Genomic DNA, 25,205 nt, shown 5'->3' with positions numbered 1-25,205 from the left:
ACTATTGGTGACAGGCATGCGCCTAGGCATGCATGCATGCATATGGGTGCACATATGCGCATGCCTCTGAACATCTGCCTGGACAGTTGCCTTCCTGCACCTGTGCACCTGGGAGCAGTGTCTGTGCTGTGGGCAAGCCTTCCCTGATAACAGAATAGGAGCCAGTTGTAATTAAGGCCAGATTTGAGCTGGGGTACAGAGGTATGCTAGTGCTCTGATTGGGCAATGTCTGTGCAAGAAAACTTCTCTATCCCTGACCCCAGATAGTAGCGATGTCCTTACCCAAATCTGCCCGTGCCCATATTTGGAAAATGTATTGAGTTCCTAAGTGGGTTGAGTCCGATAGGGAACTGAGAGACTAGTTCCCCAAACAGGTTCACCTTACTTTTGACTGACAGCAAATGGCAGTGGGCAGATTCTAAGGTTTCTACTGGACTGAAATGCTGCTTCCTGCTGTGTACTGTCAATCAACAGGCAGGCAGAACTCATAGGGAACTAATCTCTTAGTTGCCCATCAGGCTCAGCCCACTGCTACTAAAAAAAACTCCTTGGCCATGCACCTGTCGGTGTTATAGGTGCCATGGCTGGGGAGGAAGGGAGGCTGCACATTGAGGAAATATTGTCCAGAATGAACGCTGTGATCTTACAGGCAGTCACAAACTGATTTATATATCTGTCTCTGATAGGTACATGAATTGGGTGCAAGCACTGACAATTTCAGATAACTGCAGCCTGACATCATTCTAAAGGATATCTACGAATCCACCCCTCATACCTCAGTGTCAGACTCTAACAGATTCATGTACCTGTTTCTGACAGGTACATGAATCAGGTGTAAGCACCAACAATTTTGGTGCAGTGCCCATACAGAAAATAAAAGGGTGTCTATAACACCCTTTATGAATTTCCCTTTGTGTTAAACAGGTATCAATAATGCAATTATATAATACAAACAAAAAAACATGAAGAAAATCTAGAATATAGTATCACATACTCCATATACCATGTAGTTATTTTGTATACCAGCTTAACTTCGGTAAATGTGTAAAAATATACAACTTGAGAAAATGCTGCATAAGAAGAATACAGGGACTAAATTGGTTCAGAGAAAAGAATGCTTCTTCAAATATTCTAAAGCTTTACTTTTCACATATTCTCTGTGCTCTAAAATCTTTGTTCAAGTTTAAGGGACATAGTCTTTGTCATCTGTGGCCATTCATCATCTATTAGACCAGAAAAAAACAGACAATATTTATAAGAAGAAACTGAAGTCTCTGTCCTCATTTTCTTGACATAAGCCAACAGCTAACTGAATGACTATCCCCACAGCAAACAAGGAGTCAGTTACAATAACAAAAAAATGAATAATACATGACATGTATGCTTATATCATACTGTATGTAAAGGTTAATTTATTGCAGATGTGACAGGGTAGCTTTTCTTTTATTATACTTTTCTTTTCCCTTATTTTTTTTTCTTTTCCTTTATGTTTCTTATTTATGTAGGACTGTTTCAGATCATCAATTTAGTGTAGCATTGAATGATTATTTGACAACGCTCACCATTAAATATTTTACTAACATAACAAGATAAGATGCTGCTATATGTTGTCTATAAATAACTAAACTGTAATTATAATAGTAGTAAAATATCTCATAAATATTTTTTTCCTACAAGATTTTCTCTGGATCGCCATACTGACCTTGACAGAATTTTTAATATACACTCAGGAAATGGATCAATTTATACTGCAAAACCCTTGGACCGTGAAATATCCCAGTGGCATAATCTTAGCATCATAGCTACGGAAATTAGTAAGCTATTTCATAATCATACTTGTTTACTGTGTATTCTTCACTGCACTACCATCAATTGCTTTAATCGCCAAAATCCTATTCTGTGACCGTAATATCTTTTAAAAATTATGTGCTTCAAACGACTTATTTATACATTCAGTCAGAGTATGTACAGAAATTCAGTATTTCCCTCATGTCACACTTTGATTCTCTCTGATTGTCAGTGCTATACTCTCCTTCCAAAGCCTTTTATTTTCATCCAATTTCTAAATGGCGTGCATGTAACCTTTGGGACAATGACCTAAATGGTTTATCTACTGAAATGTTTTTTATTATTTTTCTTTGCCCTATTGCATTTTTACTTTTCTGATATATATATATATGTATATATATATATATATATATATATATATATATATATATATATATATATATATATATATATACTATATATATAGAAATAGAAAATTACTATGCTGCACTATTTCCTAACATTAGTTCCAACAAATACTTTTAAAGTGCCTACTTTACAATGATGAGAAAAATAATAATAATAATAATAATAATAATAATAAAACCGTGATAAACTAACAAACATTATAATATATTCCAAAACTGTTATAGAGTTTTTTTGATTGCTGTGATAATCATCAGTTTTGGAATATATTATAATTTTTCTTAGTTTATCATGGTTTATTTTTATTATTATTATTAATATTTTTCTCATCATTGTAAAGTAGGCACTTTAAAAGTATTTGTTGGAACTAATGTTAGGAGATAGCACAGCATAATAATTTCCTATTTATTTTGTTTTCACACAACTTTATGGGACATGATCAGTGCTAGCAGCTGTCGATCACTATCACTTGTCTAGTATATTTTGTTTTTTATATATTTTTTAGCACTTTTAAATTAGGTAGCTCGCAAGATCCTCAGAGTTTGGTTTAATTTACTATTTGGAATCTGCCAAAAGCAATGGTCCTCGAATCTGCATATTTAAACAGATGTTAAAGATAGGATAGGAGGTATAGGAAGGCTACATATATCCTATATATTGCATATAGTATACATTTATAGCTCCAACATCCCTCTATGGGCATTGAAGCATAGACATGTCTGTGTACTTATAATATATTATTTATACTGTATTTCACATGTACATGACCTAAAAAGGTAAAAAAAAGAAAAACTAATAAAGTAAATATGAACCAATGTTAAAGAAGTTGTTTTGACTAAAATTTACTTACACCCAGTAGAAAAACATCACTTGAAAGCATTCTGTGCTGTTGCAGTATTTTTTCTGTGCACATATAATAATTAATTTATCAAAAATAGCAGAAACCATGCATTTGAACAAAAACAGGGAGAGACAAGAAAGGAATTTTATATTATTATGATATAATGTTATCACTAAAATTAATAAAAGGGGTAGTGTCTTCACAGAAAAATATGTGTAAAGGCTAGCCGGAGGCTAGCCTGTATTTGTGGGAGGAGTCTGAGAGGGCTATTTACGCCTCCTCCTCTGTCAGGCCAGGGCTCGTCTGCATTTCTGGGTTCAGAAGGGGGTGGGGCCGTCACGTCACTTCCGGATCATTGCTGAGCCACGGTTGGCTGCAACTATGGTGGCGGTACCTCTCTCAGTGCTCACACCGGGGATTCCGCCTGCCATCCACCTTGTTACCTCTGGGTACATTCCCCCCCCCCGCTTTTCCCGGTGGTTTTTGGGAGGTGATCGGCAGACCACAGTTCCTTCATTCTCCCTGGGTTGGTCCTGCCCGCTTCTCCCGGTGTTTGGGGGGGTGTTCACTGCCCGCCTCCCGCCTTCTCTCCCTGCCCGCCTCCTCTACATGTCACATCCAGCTCCACGAGGGAGCCGCCCGCCGGGGGGGATGATCGGCCGCCAGCTCCTTTCTCCACATGATCATCTGCTTCATGTGGAAGCCGCCAGGTGTACGTGTGGGGGTGGGGGTGATTGCTGCCTGCCTCCTCTCCCCGTACACATCCAGCTCCATGAGGGAGCCACCCGCTGGGGGGGCAGGGTGATCGGCCACCCACCAGCTACTTTTTACTTGGGCAGATACAGAATCAAGCCCGCTTCCCACAGTGTTCCCGACTGCTGTTCCTGGCGTTCCCACCGGGGGGGTTATCGGGCGCCCGCCAGCTCCTCGAGATCCAGCTCCACGAGCGGGGGGTAGTGATCATAAGCCCCCCAGCTCCTCTCTCCACAGGCAGATCCAGCTCCACGAGCGGGGTGTAGTGATCATCCGCCCCCCCAGCTCCTCTCTCCCCATGCAGATCTAGCTCCACGAGCGGGGGGTAGTGATCGTCCGCCCCCCCAGCTCCTCTCTCTCCAGGCAGATCCAGCTCCATGGGGGGTAGTGATCGTCCGCACCCCACTCTTCTCTCCCCATGCAGGGCCAACCGCCGGGGGGGGTAGTGATCGTAAGCCCCCCGCTCCTCTCTTCCCATTCAGAGCCGGCTGCTGGGGGGTAGTGATCGTCCACCCAACCCCCCCGCAGCTCCTCTCTCCCCATGCACATCTTGCACCATGGGAGCTGCTCTCCCGCTTCTCCGTGAGTTTACGAGGGGGGCTGACCACCGGCTGCCTGCTCCTCTCATGCGGCTTCACAAGGGGGCCGCCCGCCCGTTTCTCCTGGTGCTCACATGGGGGGATGGGCGGCCACCCGCCTGCCTGCTCCTCTCTCTCCCCACAATTGGTATCGCTGCAAGCCTAGTCACTGAGGACATCAGACCTGCGCACAGCAGTCATGGCAATGGCCAGTCGTGAGGTTGGTTATGGCTTGCAGTAGATGTGCCATGCTGGATTGTTTATCATTCATTATTATCAATTTTTATTATGATTTCAGTTGCATGTCATTCCTAAGCTTACATAAGGGCTCATTCATTGTCAGCAGGGCTTGGCAAGACGGGGAGGATGTAATCCACATACATTGCCTATTTTACTTGGTTATTTTGTTTCTTGGTCAGCGTTTCTATCATAGCATTTCTGCCCCAGGAGTTCTGTCATGGCAATTTCTGTCATAGTGTTCTGCCCTGGTGTTTTCTGTCATAACGTTCTGCCCCAGCATTTCTGTCATAGCGTTCTGCCCCGGCGTTTCTGTCATAGCGTTCTGGCCCGACGTTTCTGTTATAGCGTTCTGCACCAGCATTTCTTTCACAGCATTTTCTGGTCTGCCCCAGGGTTCCTGCCATAGCGTTTCTGCCCCAGGGTTCCTGTCATAGCGTTTCTGTCATAGCATTTTCCTGCCCCAGGGTTTCTGTCATAGCGTTTGTCTGCCCCAGGGTTTCTGTCATAGCGTTTGTCTGCCCCAGGGTTTCTGTCATAGCGTTTTCTGCCCCAGGGTTTCTGTCATAGTGTTTTCTGTCCCAGGGTTTCTGTCTTGGCGTTCTGCCCCAGCATTTCTGTCATGGCGTTTCTCCCCCAGGGTTTCTGTGATAGCATTTTTCTGCCCCAGGGTTTCTGTCTTGGAGTTCTGCCCCAGGATTTCTGTCTTGGCGTTCTGCCCCAGCATTTCTGTCATGGCGTTTCTCCCCCAGGGTTTCTGTCATAGCATTTCTGCCCCAGTTCTGTCACAGCATTTCTGCCCCAGGGTTTCTGTCATAGCATTTTTCTGCCCCAGGGTTTCTGTCTTGAAGTTCTGCCCCAGGGTTTGTCTTGGCGTTCTGCCCCAGCATTTCTGTCATGGCGTTTCTCCCCCAGTGTTTTTGTCATAGCATTTCTGCCCTAGTTCTGTCACAGCATTTCTGCCCCAGGGTTTCTGTCATAGCCTTTTCTGCCTCAGGGTTTCTGTCGCAGCACTCTGCCCCAGCATTTCTGTCACAGCGCTCTGCCCCAGCATTTCTGTCACAGCGCTCTGCCCCAGCAGTTCTGTCACAGAGCTCTGCCCCAGCATTTCTGTCACAGCACTCTGCCACAGCATTTCTGTCACAGTGTCCTGCCCCAGCATTTCTGTCTCGGCGTACAGTTTCGGCATTTTGTCATAGCGTTTCTGCCCCAGGATTTCTGTCACAGCGTTTTCTGTCCCAGGATATCTGTCACAGCTTTTCTTCCCCAGGATTTCTGTCACAGTGTTTCTGCCCCAGGATTTCTGTCACAGTGTTTCTGCCCCAGGATTTCCGTCATAGAGTTTCTGCCCCAGGATTTCTGTCATGGCGTTTTTCTGTCATGGCGTTTTTCGGGCATAGTGTTCTGCCCCAGCATTTCAGTCTCGGCGTTCAGTCTCTGCATTTCTTTTACAGAATTTCTTTCATAGCACTTCTGGCCCAGGATTCTGGCTTTGCATTTCTGCTTCGGCATTCTGTCATTGCGTTTCTGCCCCAGGATTTCTGTCATAGCATTTCTGCCCCAGGATTTCTGTCATTACATTTCTGCTTCAGCCTTCAAGTATCAGCGTTTCTGTCATAGCGTTTCTGCCCCAGGATTTCTGTCATTTCATTTCTGCCTCACCGTTTAGTTTCAGCATTGCTGTCATAGCGTTGCTGTCATAGCATTGCTGTCCCTGCGTTTCTGCCCCAGGATTTTAGCGTTTCTGCCTCAGCATTCAGTCTCAGCATTTCTGTCATAGCGTTTCAGACTCGGTGTTTCAGCCTTCACCGTTTCTCAGAGGGGCGTTGTTCAGTCACGGCATACTCCAGTAGTTGTTTTTATCTTCGCTGTTTGTCATGTCTCATCGTATCTTTGTTCAAGTTTGTACCTGGGTCAGTTAGCTAGGGCTCACATGTCAAGATCTGTTACATCTACAGATTCATACGGGCTGAGGTTTCGTTTATTAATGATTGTTGTCCACAATCTTCTCGCCCGTATACCATACGTCATACGATGCACGTTCATTCACCACACCTGTACACTCACCCACCACGGTCTGTGGGTACACCAGCCCTGAGTTTTTAGTTTAATCACCTGTCTCTACGCTGCACGTTACTCGGGCTCACTTACAATTTACACGTGTGGGGGATCTGTTATCAGGTTCATTCATGCGCAGTGGTCTTGACATTTCTGCTCATGTTCTCATACTTAGGTAGGCACAGAGTGGCGTTGTTATTCTCATGTCTTGTTGTCTGTCATTTCTCTTGTTCGTGTTCAGGTTGGGCTGTATTGGCATCCATCATCCCCTTGTTGGTCCTTAAGTGGTAGGTTTGGGCAAACGTCGCCATGATTCTGGATTCCACTCTCGGCTCTGATCTCTTGTCTAGGATGTGGCCTGGAAGACTGCTCAGGGACGTCAGTGCAGTCATCTTTTCCATTCCCAGGTAGGGGGGTTTCAGTCACTGCAGGTATGTCTGTTTCATGCCATGGGACTTATTTCCCTGGGGTGGAGTCTGGCCCTCCTTCCTCGGTTCAGGATTCAGACTCGGTTGCCAGGTCACAGGCTGAAGCACGATCGAATCAGGTAGGACCAGTATTCTGTGTCTGGCATGGTTTCTCCATGTTGACAATGCTTATTGCCATAGTGCATGGGCCTCATCCACCTACTCCATCACATCCTTCAGGTATTTAGCATTTTGAACTCCTGCCAGTTGTCCTTTGGCACTCACCCTAGCACTTCTCCATACCAGTATGGGTAGGCCGGGGGGTTTCACTGAGCACTTCACTGGTGTCCGGTTGAATTTTCGATCTTCTCGGCTATCATTTTGCAGGAGCTCCTCGGGACGGCTATTGCTCCCCTTCCCCCACGCATCCTTTCATTCACAAGCAGTTCATTATCATGTCTGGGTTGTCTCAGGCTTCAGGCTCTATCCAGTCATTCACTGGATGTTTAGTTGGGTTCTGGGTAGCTTCATAGGTTCTATAGGGGGGTTCTGTCTCATCACCAAGTCAGGAGTTGGGGGGATTTTCTCCTGTCATAGTGGACACTTATCGGACATATACTGTTGCGCACCATCCGGGCATACGCTACTCCACTTGATGGATTGTTACCTTCCCTTCTTCACCTAAATTTGTGTCTTTTTGCCCTCTTTTCAGGCATACTGACCAGCCAGGCCAAGGCACACCTCAGGCCTTGGTGCTTAGGAGTATAACTTTCTCACTCGAAGACTCTGACTACAAGTGTAAAGGCTAGCCTGTATTTGTGGGAGGAGTCTGAGAGGGCTATTTAAGCCTCCTCCTCTGTCAGGCCAGGGCTCGTCTGCGTTTCTGGGTTCCCACCCACCCGTTTCCCCCAGTCTTCATACATACTCATAATATTTTTTCTTATTCTTACATTCAGGGTATGCCCTCTTTTCAGGCATACTGACCAGCCAGGCCAAGGCACAACTCAGGCCTTGGTGCTTAGGAGTATCCCTTTCTCACTCGAAAACTCTGATTACAAATAACTTTCATTTCTGGAGAATAGACAGAGCAAATGAAAAGTTACAATATAACAATTTTATGAAGTATTAGCCATAATTGAAGTTGCACTACGTTACCTCTGTATTTTCCTAATATGTTGTGTTTACTGCAATTTTCCCTTTTCATCATTCAGGACAGCCACTATTGAGAGATAGTCACCTCCTCTTTCTCTAGGAAACACTGCGCCAGCCCATAAATTCTTACTTCCCCTGCTGGACCACAGTTAATAGTGTTTCCTCCGGTGGGGAGACACTGTGCATGGGACCAGGCTTAAACAGGCAGGGAGATTGTGGCCTTTTTATAACACCCCTAAGGAAGCAGGGGCTTCCAGGGTAAGAAGAAGCAGTACATACCCACAGCAGAAACCACCCCTTCCTTGTCAAGGGCGGCATCAGGTTGCGGGGGATGCCTCTTGTGTCCACAGGGCTGCAGCAAGGAGACAGTCCGCTTTCCCTGTACGCTGTATAGGCTGCAATTTTTTGGAACCAGCGTGCCGGACGATGGGTGACGTCAAAACGCTGAATGTAATGTCTTTTTCTGTATGTAATTTCAGAAAGCTACAGAAAAGACAAAGTCCACTCATGTCTCTAAAAGGAAGTGTGCCTCTTGTAGAGACAGTTTAGGGGAAGCATGGACCAAGGTTTTGTTTAAAGACTGCATAGACTCCCTGGTGAAGGAAAAGGAATCTGAACAGCAGTCCAGATTGGCAGCCTCTGTAAAAGAGCTTTCATCCACTTTTTCATCTTTTAAAACGCTTTTTGAAAATTTTCAGCTTCCCTCTAATCCCATTCAGCAGCACAAAACTCCGCCACATGCTCAGGGCTCTGCACCTGCCAGATCTTCTAATATAGTTATGGCAGAGGAGATTTCAGGCCCTTCCGGGGTGGAGCAAAGGCAACCAGACAGTGGCACCTCTGACTCCCATGAGGAATCAGAGGGGGAAGACCAGGACGGGGAGTCCAGGAAAATCTCCAGATATAAATTGTCCTTGGGTAAGATCTCCTAGGGGCAATTTATACAACCCTCGGTATACACGAGGATAAAAAACCCCTATCACTCCATGACCTAATGTACAAGGGCTTGGGGGATCAAAAGAAAAACGTTTTTCCAGTACATGAAGTTCTGCTTGAAATGATTAAAAAAGGGTGGCAGGATCCTGAAAGGAAACCCTTTTTCTTTAGCTCCCTAAAGAGAAGGTTCCCTTTTTTCAGAGGATCCAGCGTCCATTTGGAATAAAAATCCCAAATTGGACGCCGCCTTTTTTCAGGTCTCTAGGCACACAGACCTGGCATTTGAGGATATGGGGGCCTTGTCGGATGTCATGGACAAAAGGATAGATTCACTACTTAAAAAGACGTGGGACTCAACAGTAGGTAACCTAAAGCCAGAAATGGCTGTTACGGTAGTAGCCCGCAATTTAGAACACTGGCTTTTCCAGATTCAAGAGCATATTGAAGCTGGCATGGCCAAGGAGACTATCCTATCTTCTTTCCCCATGATTCTGCGAGGAATCGCATACATAGCAGACGCCTCAGCAGAATCAGTCCGTATGTCGGCCAGATCAGCGGCTCTGGCTAACTCGGCCAGAAGAGCCCCCTGGCTGAAGACTTGGGCAGGCGACACCGCCTCTAAGGTCAAGTTGTGTGGGATACCCTTGACAGGTGATCTACTCTTTGGTCCTGGGTTAGATACAGTCTTAGACCGTACAGCGGACAAAAAGAAGTCCTTCCCACTCAAATGGAAAACCCCAGCACAAACAAAGAAGGGGGTTTCGTCCGCAAAAGTGCAGGGAAGGTCCAAAACAAGGGGGGCAGAAGAAAACTTGGGGCCAAAGAGGCAAAGGCAGAGGAGGGGCTATTTTTCACCCTCCTGAAAAAGCCCATAAAGATCAATGACTCTTTAGGTAAGGTGGGAGGATGACTGGGGGCCCTCCTTCCACAGTGGGAGACCATCTCCCCCAATCGGTTCATCCTGGGGATCATAAGAAGGGGGTATTTCCTGGAATTCACAAGACCCCCAGCAAAGGTTCCTTGTCACGCAGCTTTCCAACTGCACGGCAAAGACCAAGGCTTTGTTAGACGCTCTAAAGGAACTAGAAATTCAGAACGTAGTTCACAGAGTACCAAAGGGGAGGAAGGATAGGGGGTTTATTCCCACGTATTTGTGGTGAAAAAACCCTCAGGGAAATTCAGATTGATTCTGAATTTAAAGCCCCTAAACAAGTCAATTTGCTACAAAAGATTCCGCATGGAGTCAATCTTCATGGTCAGAGCCCTGCTACCACACAATTGTTTTATGGTGTCTCTGGACCTCAGGGACGCGTATTTACACGTCCCTATTGCAGAAACCTCTCAGAAGTTTCTCCGTTTAGCAATAGACCTGGACGGTGCAATACTGCATCTACAATTTTAAGCACTGCCTTTCGGGCTATCCTCCTCGCCCCGCATATTTACTAAGGTCCTGGCAGAGGCCATGGCCTTCCTGCGACTCCAGGGAGTGTCAGTTATAGCCTATCTGGACGACCTGCTCCTATTTGCAGTATCCCCAGAACAATTAATCAAGGATCTCGATCTAACAAAGAAGGTACTAACAGGATTGGGGTGGCTGCTAAACTTAGAAAAGTCCAGCCTCATTCCTTCACAGCACATTATGTACCTAGGATACCTGCTGGACATTACACTTTTGAGAGTTTTTTTCCCAGGGGATAAAATTCTAAAACTGGACAGAGCAGTTTTCTCCCTCCAGTGCAACCATCTGGTTTCCAAAAGGTCTATAATATCAACGCTAGGCCTTCTAACCTCTACTCTCCCAGCAGTGCAGTGGGCAGGATTACACTTTCGTCCCCTGCAGTCATTTGTACTAAGGGTACGGGACCACAGTCAGAGGGATCTAGACACCTTAGTACATGTTCCCCATCAGATAAAGAGATCTCTTTGGTGGTGGAGGAAGAAAGCAAACTGGTCGCAAAGAAGTCTGTGGCTTATCCCGTTTCTCAGATAATAACCACGGATGCAAGCGGCAAAGGCTGGGGGGCACATCTGGGATCCCTTCTAGCACAGGGCATGTGGAAGGACGACAAACTAAAAAGCAGTTTTCTCCATCCAGTGCAACCATCTGGTTTCCAAAAGGTCCATAATGTCAACGCTAGGCCTTCTAACCTCTACTCTCTCAGCAGTGCAGTGGGCAGGATTACACTTTCGTCCCCTGCAGTCATTTGTACTAAGGGTATGGGACCACAGTCAGAGGGATCTAGACACCTTAGTACATGTTACCCATCAGATAAAGAGATCTCTTTGGTGGTGGAGGAAGAAAGCGAACTTGTCGCAAGAACGTCTGTGGCTTATCCCAGTTTCTCAGATAGTAACCACGGACGCAAGTGGCAAAGGCTGGGGGGCACATCTGGGATCCCTTCTAGCACAGGGCATGTGGAAGGGAGATGAACTAAAACGATCGTCCAATTGGAAAGAGCTGAGGGCAGTTGGCCTAGCCCTCAGATTTTTCAAAAAAGAACTTCAGGGCCACCATATCCAGGTGCGGTCAGACAACTCATCTGCTGTGGCCTATATAAACAAACAGGGAGGCACCAGAAGCAGAAGTCTGCTGGCCCTAGCAACAGACATTCTAAATTGGGCCGAGACCAACATGCTCTCACTCTCAGCAGTTTTTCTGAGAGGGGAGAGAAACGTAATAGCAGACTTTCTCAGCCGAAGGAGACTGAGAGAGGGAGATTGGGCCCTCAACCAGGAGGTTTTCAATCTCATATCCGATAAAAATGGGGACCCCCGGAAGTGGATCTTTTTGCATCAAGAGTCAATGCGAAAACCCCCTCTTTTTTCTCCCTAAACGCAGGAGAAGGAGCACTGGGGGTGGATGCGTTAACCCAGAATTGGCATTTCAAAACATGCTATGCCTTCCCTCCTCCGGTGTTATTACCGGCAGTTCTGAGGAAGTTTCAACTAGAGAGCACCTCTCTCATTCTAGTAGCTCCACATTGGCCGAAAAGGGCATGGTTTTCAATTCTCAGTCAGTTAGCAGCAGAGCCACCTCTATTCCTTCCACCTCAGGAGGATCTCCTCTCACAGGGCCCAGTCCTCTGTCCACAAGTACACCAGTGGAAGTTAGCGGCCTGGCTACTGAGGAGGGTATATTAAAATCTAAGGGATTTTCACAGAGATTAATCTCCACCCTCCTCAACAGTAGAAAAAGGAGACGTGTCAGATTTATAAAAAGGTCTGGCTCCTTTTCAACAAATGGTGCGTAGGAAACTCCTTCTAGGTGCAGAGCCCCATAGCTCTGTTGTAGTTTCTGCAGTGTGGAGCAGACAAGTGGTTATCCATAGGTACCCTTAAAAGTCAGGTGTCAGCAGTCAGTGCTTATTTATAGAAATCTCTGGCCACCAGTTCATGGGCAGTCAGATTCTTTAGGGCACTGTCCAGACAGAGACCTATCCGAGGTCCACCCTTTCCCAGGTGGGTCCTATCTTTAGTCTTACAGAGCCTAATGGGAATCCCCTTTGAGCCTTTGGACAGATGTTTGTTAAAGGAACTAACCTTAAAAACAGTATTTTTAGTAGCAGTGACAACTGCCAGGAGGGTCAGTGAAATTGAGGCTTTATCAATTAGACCTCCTTTTTGCGTTATTTTTCCAGACAGGATAGTCCTTAAGACTGATCCAGCATTTTTGCCTAAGGTGGCTTCAGGATTTCACAGAAGCCAGGAAATAGTCCTACCTTCATTTTGTCCCAATCCCTCAGGAGAAAGGGAAATGAAATTTCATTCTTTGGATGTAAGGAGGTGTATTCTACAATACCTAGAAATGACTAAGACAATAAGAAAGTCTGATTCTTTATTTGTTTTGTTTTCCGGGACCAGAAAGGGACTCAGAGTGTCTCAACGCACGATTGCCAGATGGCTTAGATTAACTATTGGTAAGGCATATTCATTAGCGGGGAAGGAGATCCCTATGGGTATAAGGGCACACTCTACCAGAGCCATGGCAACTTCCCAGGCAGAGAAGGCTGGAGCAATGCCAGAGCAAATGTGCAAGGCAGCGACATGGTCCAGTTACTCCACTTTCGTTAAGCATTACAGAGTGGACCTGGTGTCGGCAGGTGAGCAAGCCTTTGGGCGAAAGGTTCTGCAAGCTGTAGTCCCACCCTAATTGATAAGTGCTCGATTATCCTCTCAATAGTGGCTGTCCTGAATGACGAAAAGGGAAAATTAAAGTTACGCTTGCCGTTAACGTCTTTTCCTGTAGTCTTTCAGGACAGCCCTAGTTACCCTCCCGAAACTTTGGGGGGTGTTACAAAAGACCAGAACGCAGCATGGTAATGATATTGGATAGTAATTTTATTAATGTGTTCTTGTGTCTCCCCAGCTGTGCCTGTTGTTGTTTATTGTGAATATTTCAATATGTTGATGTGTCCATAATCATTTAATGCCGCGTACACACGGTCGGACTTTTCATCTACAAAAGTCCGACGGACGCCGACGGACTAAAGCTGACTGACAATCCGATCGTGTGTGGGGTTCCCCGGACTTTCAGCGGACTTTTAGCTGACTTTTCCAGCCGCAAATCTGACGGACTTTAGATTTGAAACATGCTTCAAATCTTTACGTCGTAACTACGCCGGACCCAGAAATCCGCTCGTCTGTGTGCTAGTCCGACGGACAAAAACCCACGCTAGGGCAGCTATTGGCTACTGGCTATCAACTTCCTTATTTTAGTCCGGTGTACGTCATCACGTACGAATCTGTCGGACTTTGGTGTGATCGTCTGTAGGCAAGTCCGTTCGTAAGAAAGTCTGCCGCAAGTCCGCCAAAAGTCTGACAAAAGTCCGTCGAAAGTCTGTCGGACAGGCTGTAGGACTTTTGTAGCCGAAAAGTCCGACTGTGTGTACGCGGCATTAGACCACAGAACTGTATGGTAAAGCTGTGTACAATGTTTCAAACACAGAGCTGTTTTCATTTGATGAGAAAAGGCCAGATCAGTCATTTACAGAAGGTGCAGGTGGAAAATTATAGCTAAAAATCCTTTTTTTACAGTAGCATAAAACAATGTCTAAATGGTGTTTTTTATGTTCCTGTAGTTTATTTATTGTGCATTTTTTTTTTAAAGCAATAAATAAAAAACAATGGTCTGTAATAGTAACACAGCAAATATTTCTTTTCAAAGTCACAAAATTGGATTTTCCAAAAGCTTAATGTAAGCGCACCTTAACAAGCACAGATTGCTCAATACAGTCAACCATCTGTTTTTGTTGAGTGGCCAAGTGGAAGATCAATATGCAATGACAACTGGTCAAAATCCCTAAATTGGTAATAGCTATGATCTAAAAATCTGAAATTCAGTTTTATACAGAGAATAGAGATCCACATTTTATCCTTTTTTTTATATATATATAATTAGCAGAGGTGAAGTTGTGCATTTACACTGTTGAGAACAAAATTTTATGTATTTTATAAAAGTATATGTTTGCCGATGCAACTTTTAACATAACTGTGATATAAACGAGTAGTATGGTTAAGGTTCATAGTTCAAATAATTAATAATCTTCTTACTACTTTCTGAATGAGAATATTTCTTGCCATGCTCTGACATTATTATCACCACTTTTCAATGTCTTTGCCCTATATCGTTTAAAAGAATCACTGGATGGCATTTGGCATGATTTTAGCTCTTGTATTTAGTGAATTCCAGCTGAGCATCTCAGCACAGTAATCAAATCACAATGCATATCTTTTCAACAAAAATATTCACTGAAATTGCTTTAATTATAGCTAAACTGGACTTTACAAAGAATTACATCTGCTACATAAGCTTAGAATAATTTCAAATGTAAATTCATTGGTAATTTTCTTTCCCCCAAAACAATTTAACATATCATTTGTTAATTAATTGATAACTGACTTCCTAGTGAGTAAACAGAAACACATTTCTCAATTTTTTTTCCATCAAGCAATACAAGACACAATGATAAAGTATAAAGAAATACCCACAGCAAACATAAAAGGCACTTACTTAAAAACAATGATGGTAATGTTGGTTTGGACAACTACATTTTGAATTTTACATAAACCGGAAGAATAGCTCAGTCCCAGAATAAAATACTATGCAGGGACAATGATATAAAGTATGCATCTTATGGGCTTTGTTTCCCTCCATCAGGTGGGTGACAATACTAGAAAGGTCATAGGCTTGATTGACGTGGCGAACAGGGATGGCTCTGCATCCTTAGTACTTAGTTTGAATGCTGAAAAGGCTTTTGATCATCTTGGTTGGCCCTTCCTGTTTGCCACGCTGCGCCACATTGAGTTCAGAGGGCCCTTTTGCGAGTAATTCAAAACCTTTATACTAACCCAATGCCCCAAGTAAAAACCCCCTTTGCCTTCTCCTCTTCCTTTTCAGTAGCTAATGGTACCCGGCAGGGATGCCCACTCTCGCTATCCGCAGAAGTTTGGACATTCGGGGGCATATCGGTTAGAGGGAGATAACTTAAAATGTCACTGTTTATTGACAATGGTATCCTCGCCCTGACCCAGCCTTGGATTTTCCTACCGAATTTACACGCTGAACTCGATCGTTGTGGAGCCCTCTCAAGGATATAAAATAAATGAGTCTAAATCAGAGGCCTTTCCAGTTAATATTCCAGAGGTTGACATTAACCATTTAAAGGCCAACTTCCCCTATAGTTGGAAACTATATGGAAACTCACTGCCTTAAAGTATTTGGGGGTCTATATCATTCCAAAATTCGCTACCTTGTATCATGAAAACCCCCCCACCCTCTTTCAGTCTATCATGGCTCTGGTGCAACAGTGGAAGAAACACCATATCTCCCTTCTAGGGCATATCACCTCCGTCAAGAAGTCTATTCTTTCTAAACTTTTGTACCTGTTTCAAACGTTGCCAATTCCAGTTCCTTATGAACATCTAAGAAAATTGCAAGCAGATCTGATCCAATATGTTTGGAGCTATAAGAGGATACCCCGCTCAGTACTCATGGCATTGTGCTATGATGGGGGCCTAGCGTTCCCCAGCCTTATAAAATACTACCAAGCGGCTCAACTGCATATGATAGCCTCCTGGTTTACCCAACGATCTTACAATAAATGGATGGAAATCGAAAAATGATGGCTAGCACCTGTTCACCTGAACAACCTACTTGGAGTGCGAATGTGGAGGTATATCCTAGTCGTTTTTTAGGGTCTATGTCCCAACTTTGGCAGCTCTGGTGCAAACTATCACATCAATATGAGCTGCCATCTGAAAAATCGCTGCTGACCTCTTTCATCCGCAATCCCAAGGTGCCTCACTCACCGGATGTCTTTGACTTGGGCATCGCAGAATTTATTCCATTTTGGGCATCTAGTAGACCCTAGGTCTCGCAAATTGCCGCATTTGCTGAACTTCAGAATCAATTTAATCTACCTCGCTAGGTGCTTTATGGATATCTGCAAATTCGCCACCATGCCCAAACTATAACTTAAAATTTTTAATTTTCTCCTCTGTCCTCTTTTGAATGCTTAACCCTAGAAGGATCTACCTGGAAGGGTTTAATTTCAGATATCTATCGAATACTGAATGCCTACTCCATACCTACACGGGAAAGCATGCTTACATGCTCCGTTGGGAGAAGGTGCTAGGTGAGGAAATCCCTATGGAGATGTGGCAAGTGATTTGGTCTCAAGCAGCCAAGAGTTCCTTTTGTACTCTCTATAAGGAAAATGCCTATACAATTCGCTATTTTTGGTATCTGACACCAGATGTGCTCCATGCCATCTATCCCACTAGTTCTGATCCCTGCTGGCATTGCAATGGGGATAAGGGTACCCTCCTTGATTTGTCCACTGATTACTCCATTTTGGCACTCAACTCAACAGTTGCTGAGTCGCCTGTTTGAGATGCCTGTCCCTATGACACCAAAACTCTTTTTTCTGGGCCTTTTATCACTGAAAATAGCCAAACCCTATAAGAAATTGCTATGACATATCCTCATGGCCTCACGTTGCCTTGTTGCCCTTAACTGGAAGTGGCATTCTCCACCTCCCTCTGATGCCCTGTATGCTAGGGTTAAAGATATGGAACTGATGGGGAAAATGACTGCCAGAATTCAGGACAGAGTGGAAGCCCACAATAAGGTTTGGGAATTATGGCATCTCCAGGAGGACCTGCCCTGAGCCTGTAAATGAGCTGTTATGATGATTCATTATTCTTCTCTTTTCTTTCTTTTCTCTTTTTTATCTTATTCTCTGATTCTTTTTATGTCATATTGGTTGCTATATATTGCTCCTTAGCGTCATAATGTTCTTGCAGTGATATTGCTCCACTCGAAGCAATATGGTATTATCTCCATGTTTATTACACAATGTTATTGCCGTTTACAAAGCGTTTACTGTGAACACTGCACATATTTTTTCTACTCCTTCTGAACATTTGTAATTTCTGTTTTCTTGGTAAAAAAACAAAGTATGAATTTTAGCAGGGATATACTTCATAAGCACTGCAATATATATCTTTAAATACATACATTAGGAGAGTAAACACTCACCTTCCCTCATATCTGTGTCCCCAAAGTCTGCTCCAATGAAGGGAATTCCTATACTGAATTCTTCCTAGAAAAAAAAGCCTCACTCTGAGCTCAGTGGTTACTTTCACTGAACTCCATGTTACCACTAGGTCCTGTATTAACATGACAACATTATCCAATTTATTTGTTATTGCATATGACAGTGTAAGAAATACTGTAAGGTTTTAGGCATATTTTGTTTTTCCTCACATACTTGAAGGAGAGTAGGAAGCACCCAAAGCAGTTTTTTATATGTACAGTCTATCTAGAGGAAATAAGGGGAACGGGAGAGATGGTTGAAACCATTAAATACATAAATGGCATTAATAAGGTTCAGGAGGGCAGTATTTTCAATTTGAGGATCAAGAACACAGGGGTATGACCTCAAACTAGTAGGAGGAAAGTTCAAAACTAATATAAGTATTTTACTGAAAAAGTAGTTGATGTTTGGAATAGACCTCCAGCAGAATGTAGTGAGTTAGAACAGTAAGTAAGCGAGTGAAGTCAAACATGCTTTAAACAAACATAAATCTATATTTAGACAAAGAAGATAAATAATATGAAATACAAAAAATGAGGCAGACTCAACGGACTACTTGGGCTTTTTTTGCCAATACTTTTCTCTGTCTCTACTTTCTCACTGTGATGTGCAACAACAAATAAATAGTATAATCCCAAAATTTGAAGAGGGCCTGGATTCTGATTTGTTGCATGGAGGTTTTGGTTACATTTTTGAATCGTCAGGTTTCTGGCGAGCACTTACAAATATATACATTTAAATTCAGGTTATTACTCCCACTGACTGATTTTTCACCATGTTATGTTTCATTGCTTTTCAAAAATGAATAGTTCACTGCATTTATAAAAAATACTCTCCAGAATGAGTCAAACACTTTCTGGATTAAGTATTGTTTGCTGCCATTCACTAACATCTGTAATCTTTCAATGGAGAAAAGTGTTTACCATAGTATTCTTCTTCCTAATTGTGCACCTGTGCTGCACATTTTCTCAAAACTTTTACTTAGCATACATTCCATTTTAAAGTGTTTTTCAAATAGGGTTTGCAAGTATAAAAACTGCAGAATATCAGCTTACTGGCTTATCACTATACTTCATCATTTTCTCATAGTTGGTAATAGACTACTCATTTATAAGTAAGGTTGTTTATTATCAAAAAAAGTTGTTGTCAAAACTTAAGGCCTGCTGATTTTTTGGTAGCAGCTTAAATCAGTACGTAAGCAATTCAAGGCAAATGTAATTTTACACCTCTCTTTGCTGATCTTAAAAAGCTGCATCTATTTGGAACTCATTTTTATCTTTTTGAAGAGCTGACCAATGAGACATTAGGATCTCTAGTCCTGTGGTATATTGACATTTTGACTTTGAGAAATGTATGTCTGCAATCAGTCTTTATAAACTCTACTCGTTTTAACATCATTACTACTAGAATGTATTTGAACAGTTTTAGCTGGAAATGCATTACAAAATGGTACTGTTTGGAGGTGACATGCCATTGAATGAATGAGATTTTTAAGCGCACCTGGGATTGGGAGTAACACTTTGGCACCTCTGCCTTGGGTGCTAAAGGATCTTTGCACAGCACCAAAGCATCCAATGTTACCAATGGTAAAGGAAAGTATGGCTGGAGTTGATTTTTAGAAATCAACAGAAACAAAAGCAAACCAAACTTGAACTGTACTTACCAGCTACAACCCCTACAAGACCAGGCCTATTTCTGACATTTGTTGTTTACAAGTTAAAATCTGTATTTTTTGCTATAAAATAACTTAGAAACCCCAAACATTATATATTTGGTTAGCAGAGACCATAGAGCATAACATGGTGGTTGTTGCAATATTTTTTGTCAGTGGTATTTCAAACACAATTTTTTTGAAAAAAATACACTTCAATGAATTAAACAGAAACTAAACAGTAAAGTTAACCCATTTTTTTGTATAATATGAAAGATGATGTTACACCGAGTAAATACATACCTAACATGTCACACTTTAAAATTGTGCACACTCATGGAATGGCGACAAACCACAGTACTTAATAATCTCCATAGGCGACGCTTTAAAAAAAATATATAACGGTTACCTGTTTAGAGTTACAGAGGTGGTCTTGCACTAGAATTATTGCTCTTGCTCTAACGATCGCGGCGATACCTCACATGTGTGATTCACTAATGATAACTTGCCGTTTGTTATGTCAATTGCAAATGCATGTTGCTTTCTGGCAATGGGTTTTGTTAGTCACTGTAACAAGATGTACTAGATCCTTTGCTCCCTCCTTCTCTCTCCCCCTTTTTATTTACCCCCCTCTGATGATAGACCCCTGTATATACCCACCTATCCCCCGCTCTTTTCTCTATCCCCCTTCCCTCTCCCTTCCACCCACTCTCCTAGCAAACCATTAAAATATATAGTATTGATGTGATTTTACATTTTCTTCTTTGGAATCTAGGAATGCTTCTCAGTGTTTTTTTGTCCAATGTAAGTTAACATGGCAGACCTAACACAGGTAGATGAGATTTTCCCTTACATGCTGTATTCCCCTATTATTTTAAGCCAACTCAAACTACAATTACCCAAGTTCTGCCTCAACCCAAGTTCTGATAGAGCAGGCAGAAGCCTGCCCCCTTTCACTTACCATTCTATATATGCAGTACTTATGGGTCACGGGTTTAACTCGTTTTACTGCCATTTGAAATTGCACACTAACTCAGATGAACTATTATGTTCACCAGCCCGCTTTAACAAGCTTGCACGGACACCTTTTTGTCATGGAAGGTTGATATATTAGAATACACTATATTACTAAAAGTATTGGGATGCCTGCACATGATGAACTTTAATGGCATCCCAGTCTTGGTCTTTAGAGTTCAATATTGTGTTGGCCCACCCTTTGCAGTTATAACAGCTTCAACTTTTCTGGGAAGGCTGTCCACAAGGTTTAAGAGTGTGCCTATGGGAATGTTTAACCATTCTTCCAGAAGCCCATTTGTGAGGTCAGGCACTGATGTGGACAAGAAAGCCTGGCTCGCAGTCTCCGCTCTAATTCATCCCAAAGCTGTTCTATCTGGTTGAGGTTAGGACTTAAGCTCAACCCCTGAAAAACAGCCCCACACCATAATCCCCTCTCACCAAATGATTTTGAACAGTGCACAAAGCAAGGTCAATATAGACATGGATGAGCGAGTTTGGGGTGGAGGAACTTGACTGGCCTGCACCTCTCCCCCAGGGCCACTGAGTTTCAGGCTCCTGAAACCCCTGACTTAGGGAACAGCCCCATCGGCTCTACCCCACATTTTGAAGTCAACCCTCCCTCCATACCACCTCATACCCCACTTTATTTTTTTATTTTTTTTGTTTCAAAGTTTTTATTGGGTTTTAACAATGCACAAACAACACAAATTAGTAGCATTGACTGTGTCGATGCTATGTCTCTGACATTGTAGGGTAAGTAACATATACACACAAAGGTAATAGCTCAGTTCAGCCATGAGGCGAGTACTGCGGGATATGACCTGGAGAAGTAACTAAAAAACAAGAAGGGATTGTATCAGAGAATTGGCAGTCTCTATCCCACAATGACACCCCATTTGGGATCTAACTGTGTCAGAGGGGATAGAGAGCACACCAGACACCGAGAACTAATCCTCATAAAGAAACACCATTAGGCAATACCCATCCAGTTCCATGAATGATAGAAGAAGAGATAAAGGGGTGAACTAGAGGTTAAAAACCAAAGCAGTAAGAGATCATGTTAGCTGATAATTTCAAGCTAACAGCTTATGCTATGTTACATCTCTAACAGGAACTACCTAGAGTGCAAGTTCCAAGTATTCAAAGGAGGGAGCTGAAAGGATATCCTTTGGACAGGATGAGCGAGATAAGGAGAAGAAAAGAGAACGATCGAAGAGAAAGAAAAAATAAAATGGCACTATGGAGCATCTGTTACTACAAGTAATAGTTTGCAGATGTTTATCGCAAAGGCACTTTAATATATTTCTGCCAGGGTTCCCAGACAGCTACAAATTTGGCAGAGGTGTCCAGGAGAAGATTAGCTGTGTTCTCCTGGGTCATTATCCATGATATTTTCTGTTTTGCTGCAGCAAAGGATACTGAGGGCCACTTCCAGGCATGAGCGATCATCATCTTAGCTCCCAACAACATGAAATGGATAAGTTTCAGTAAGGGTTTACTACAACCGACTGGCCTGCTGTTCAGTATAGCCAGCTCGGGTGTTTTTGGCAGAGCTTGTCCAGTTACTTTGCGCAGCAAACAGAAAGTCTTATTCCAGTCCAATATTCCAGTTTCAATCCGAGGGCACTCCCACCAACTGTCAAAGAATGAGCCCAAAATGTCACATCCCCTGAAGCACAGTGGGGAGGTGTTTGGGAATATATTGGCCAGGCGAGACAGAACCATATACCAGCTTGTAATAATCTTTATGCCGCGTACACACGGTCGGACTTTTCGTCTACAAAAGTCCGACAGCCTGTCCGACAGACTTCCGACGTACCTTCGGCGGACTTGCGGCAGACTTTCTTACGAACGGACTTGCACACACACGACCACACAAAAGTACGACAGCCTAGTACGCGGTGACGTACACCAAGTCCGACGAGACTATAAAACGGAAGTTCAATAGCCCGTACGACACCCTTTGGGCTCCTTCTGCTAATCTCGTGTTTATCTCGTGTTAGTAGAAGTTTGGTGAGAGACGATTCGCGCTTGTGAGACTCGTATTTTTCAGTTCGTTTTAACTGTTGTTCAGTCTGTGCTTGTGAGGTTTGTATCTGCTTTTCAGTGCGTTTGGTCAGTTGGCATTGAGAAATCTTTGTTTTATTGGCCGCTCGTTCCTGATTTTCAGGTCGTTCTTCACAGGCCTTGCTGTTCTTCAGTGCGTTCTGTTTAGTGCGTTCTGACCAGCCGACCGTTTTGAAGCCATGTTACCTGTACGTACTCGTCGTAGAGCTCGTGCATTGTATGTGCTTGGTGCTGTAGTTTATTCTTCAGCCCAAGACCAGTCCATGAACAGGGCGAGGAGGAGTTCATGGACCAAGAATTGGTTGCTTCAGCGTGACCAGTTCTGTCACATGCCTTTGCTCCGTGAGATCCGTGAGAATAATCCTGAGGATTTCAGGAACTTTCTCCGGATGACGGACCACGTTTTTGACCGTTTGTTGGCTTTGCTGACCCCCTATATCAGCAGGCAGGATACCTGCATGAGGCAAGCCATCACTCCGGAGCAGAGGCTGGTCGCTACCTTGCGGTATTTGGCCACAGGGAGAAGCCTGCAGGACCTTAAGTTCTCGACAGGCATCTCCCCCCAGGCTCTGGGGATCATTATCCCAGAGACCTGTTCTGCCATCATACAGGTCCTGCAGAAGGACTATATTAAGGTAAGATATTTTTCTTTTATTAGCATCACATGTTCTTTTATGTAATCTTTGATAATGTGATGTATTTCTTGCTTCAAACACTACTTACCATCATTGCAATATAGTGTGAATGTCCCCTTTTTATCCTCACACATGCTGGAATTTTTTACTGTTATTTTTTGTCATGCATGTATATTTTCCTTCAATAACCTTCCCAGCATGAAGTGATGGGAACATATCCACCTAGTCTACTCATTTGGAATGTATTTTGTTTGAGTGTATTTAGTGTGCTGCTAATGAGCAATTATCTAGATTTCACAACCCCCCCACCCCCCCCCCACCACCTAAACTCACTCCAAATAGTGTGCTGCTAATGAGCAATTATCTAGATTTCACAACCCCCCCACCCCCCCCCCACCTAAACTCACTCCAAATAGTGTGCTGCTAATGAGCAATTATCTAGATTTCACAACCCCCCCACCCCCCCCCCACCTAAACTCACTCCAAATAGTGTGCTGCTAATGAGCAATTATCTAGATTTCACAACCCCCCCCCCACCTAAACTCACTCCAAATAGTGTGCTGCTAATGAGCAATTATCTAGATTTCACAACCCCCCCCACCCCCCCCCCCACCTAAACTCACTCCAAATAGTGTGCTGCTAATGAGCAATTATCTAGATTTCACAACCCCCCCACCCCCACCCTCGTTAAAATTTGCTGGAATGTTCTGTGGTGTTGATTTGTCTAAAGCAAATATATGTTGCACTTTGCAAAATGCATGTGCACTCTACAAGTGCATTTGTTCCAGTGCTTTAGTAAATGAGCAGAAGCTCTGCTGATTTCCATCATCAAATCATATGCAAGCCTCAAAGTGTTTTCATTAATTGCCCTTGCATGTGATTGTGTACTCCTTGCAACATGAATGCCTTTTTACATTACCTCATTTACTGTAAGCTGGTTAGCAACTGCACCTGCAGAGTGCGACAACTGCAGTCTTGTAGCCTTTTTAGTCCCTAAATTCCTGCGTGTCCTAAAAGTAATTTTTTTTAGGGATTTCACAACCCCCTAAAATGTAATCAATGTTCCATCAGAGGGGGTGAGCAATCTGATAAGTGTGCCTTTCCATATTAGTTATTCCAGAACAATTAAATTATTGAATGTTATACTGATGCTGGGGAATAATGTTTTTAATTGTCTAATTTTCTTGCAATGTTAGCTTCCAAATTAATTGATTTTGGTTTTCTTGTTTGATTTCCCAGTTTCCTTCAACGCCACAGGAATGGCAGACTGTGGCATCCCATTTTGCCAGCCGTTGGGACTTTCCCAATTGTGGAGGGGCTATAGATGGGAAACATGTCCACATTGTGCCACCACCCCATTCGGGGTCATATTATTTTAATTATAAGGGGTTCCACAGTATTGTTTTAATGGCGGTGGTGTCGGCACACTATGATTTTTTATATGTGGACGTGGGGAAGAATGGCCGGATGTCGGATGGAGGAGTATTTGCCCAGACGGAGTTCTGCCAGCGTCTCCAGAGTGGTGGCCTGGGATTGCCACCTGATGAGGATAACGTGGAAGGACTCCCCTTTGTCTTCATTGCCGATGAAGCCTTCGCTCTCAGCAAGCACCTCATGAGGCCATTCCCCCAAAGAACCCTCACCCCGGAGAGGAGGGTTTTTAATTACCGGCTGGCCAGAGCTAGAAGAGTGGTTGAGAATGCGTTTGGAATTCTGGCCAGCCGGTTCCGCCTGTTTCAAACAGCCATTAATTTGGCGGAATACAAACTTAATTTTATCATTTTATCGTGCTGCATTCTGCACAACTTTTTAAATAAGCATTCTCCAAATTATATAGGCACAGTTGGGCCTGAGGCCGGACAAATAGAAGCCAACCTTACAGGCCTGGATACTGTCCGTACTGGCTTGGCCCCCCAAAGTGCCCGTCAAGTTAGACAGCAATATGTTAATTATTTTATGGGTAGGGGGGCCATTGCAATGGGCCAGGATATATAATTTTTGACAATAAAAAAATTATTGATGAAATCTTGCATTATATTTATTGCTTGCCTTTCTTTTGGGCTGTCTCCTAGGTTATGGTCGA

At 43.5% G+C, this 25,205-nt stretch overlaps 1 protein-coding gene across 5 annotated transcripts in view; it reads left to right on the top strand.

The window, feature by feature from the left end:
* The window catches only part of LOC141144826 (cadherin-10-like), an 881,011-nt gene that overhangs the window by 751,241 nt on the left and 104,565 nt on the right, over window positions 1–25,205 (top strand). For all 5 annotated transcript variants that reach the window (XM_073630880.1, XM_073630882.1, XM_073630881.1 and 2 more), the window contains one exon: window positions 1,678–1,814. In XM_073630880.1, coding sequence (XP_073486981.1) covers window positions 1,678–1,814 — 137 coding nt within the window. The remainder of the gene's footprint in view (window positions 1–1,677; window positions 1,815–25,205) is intronic.

Source organism: Aquarana catesbeiana, linkage group LG05 (assembly GCF_042186555.1).
Source record: "Aquarana catesbeiana isolate 2022-GZ linkage group LG05, ASM4218655v1, whole genome shotgun sequence".
NCBI lineage: Eukaryota > Metazoa > Chordata > Amphibia > Anura > Ranidae > Aquarana > Aquarana catesbeiana.
This window is presented reverse-complemented; position numbering and strand designations above follow the sequence as displayed.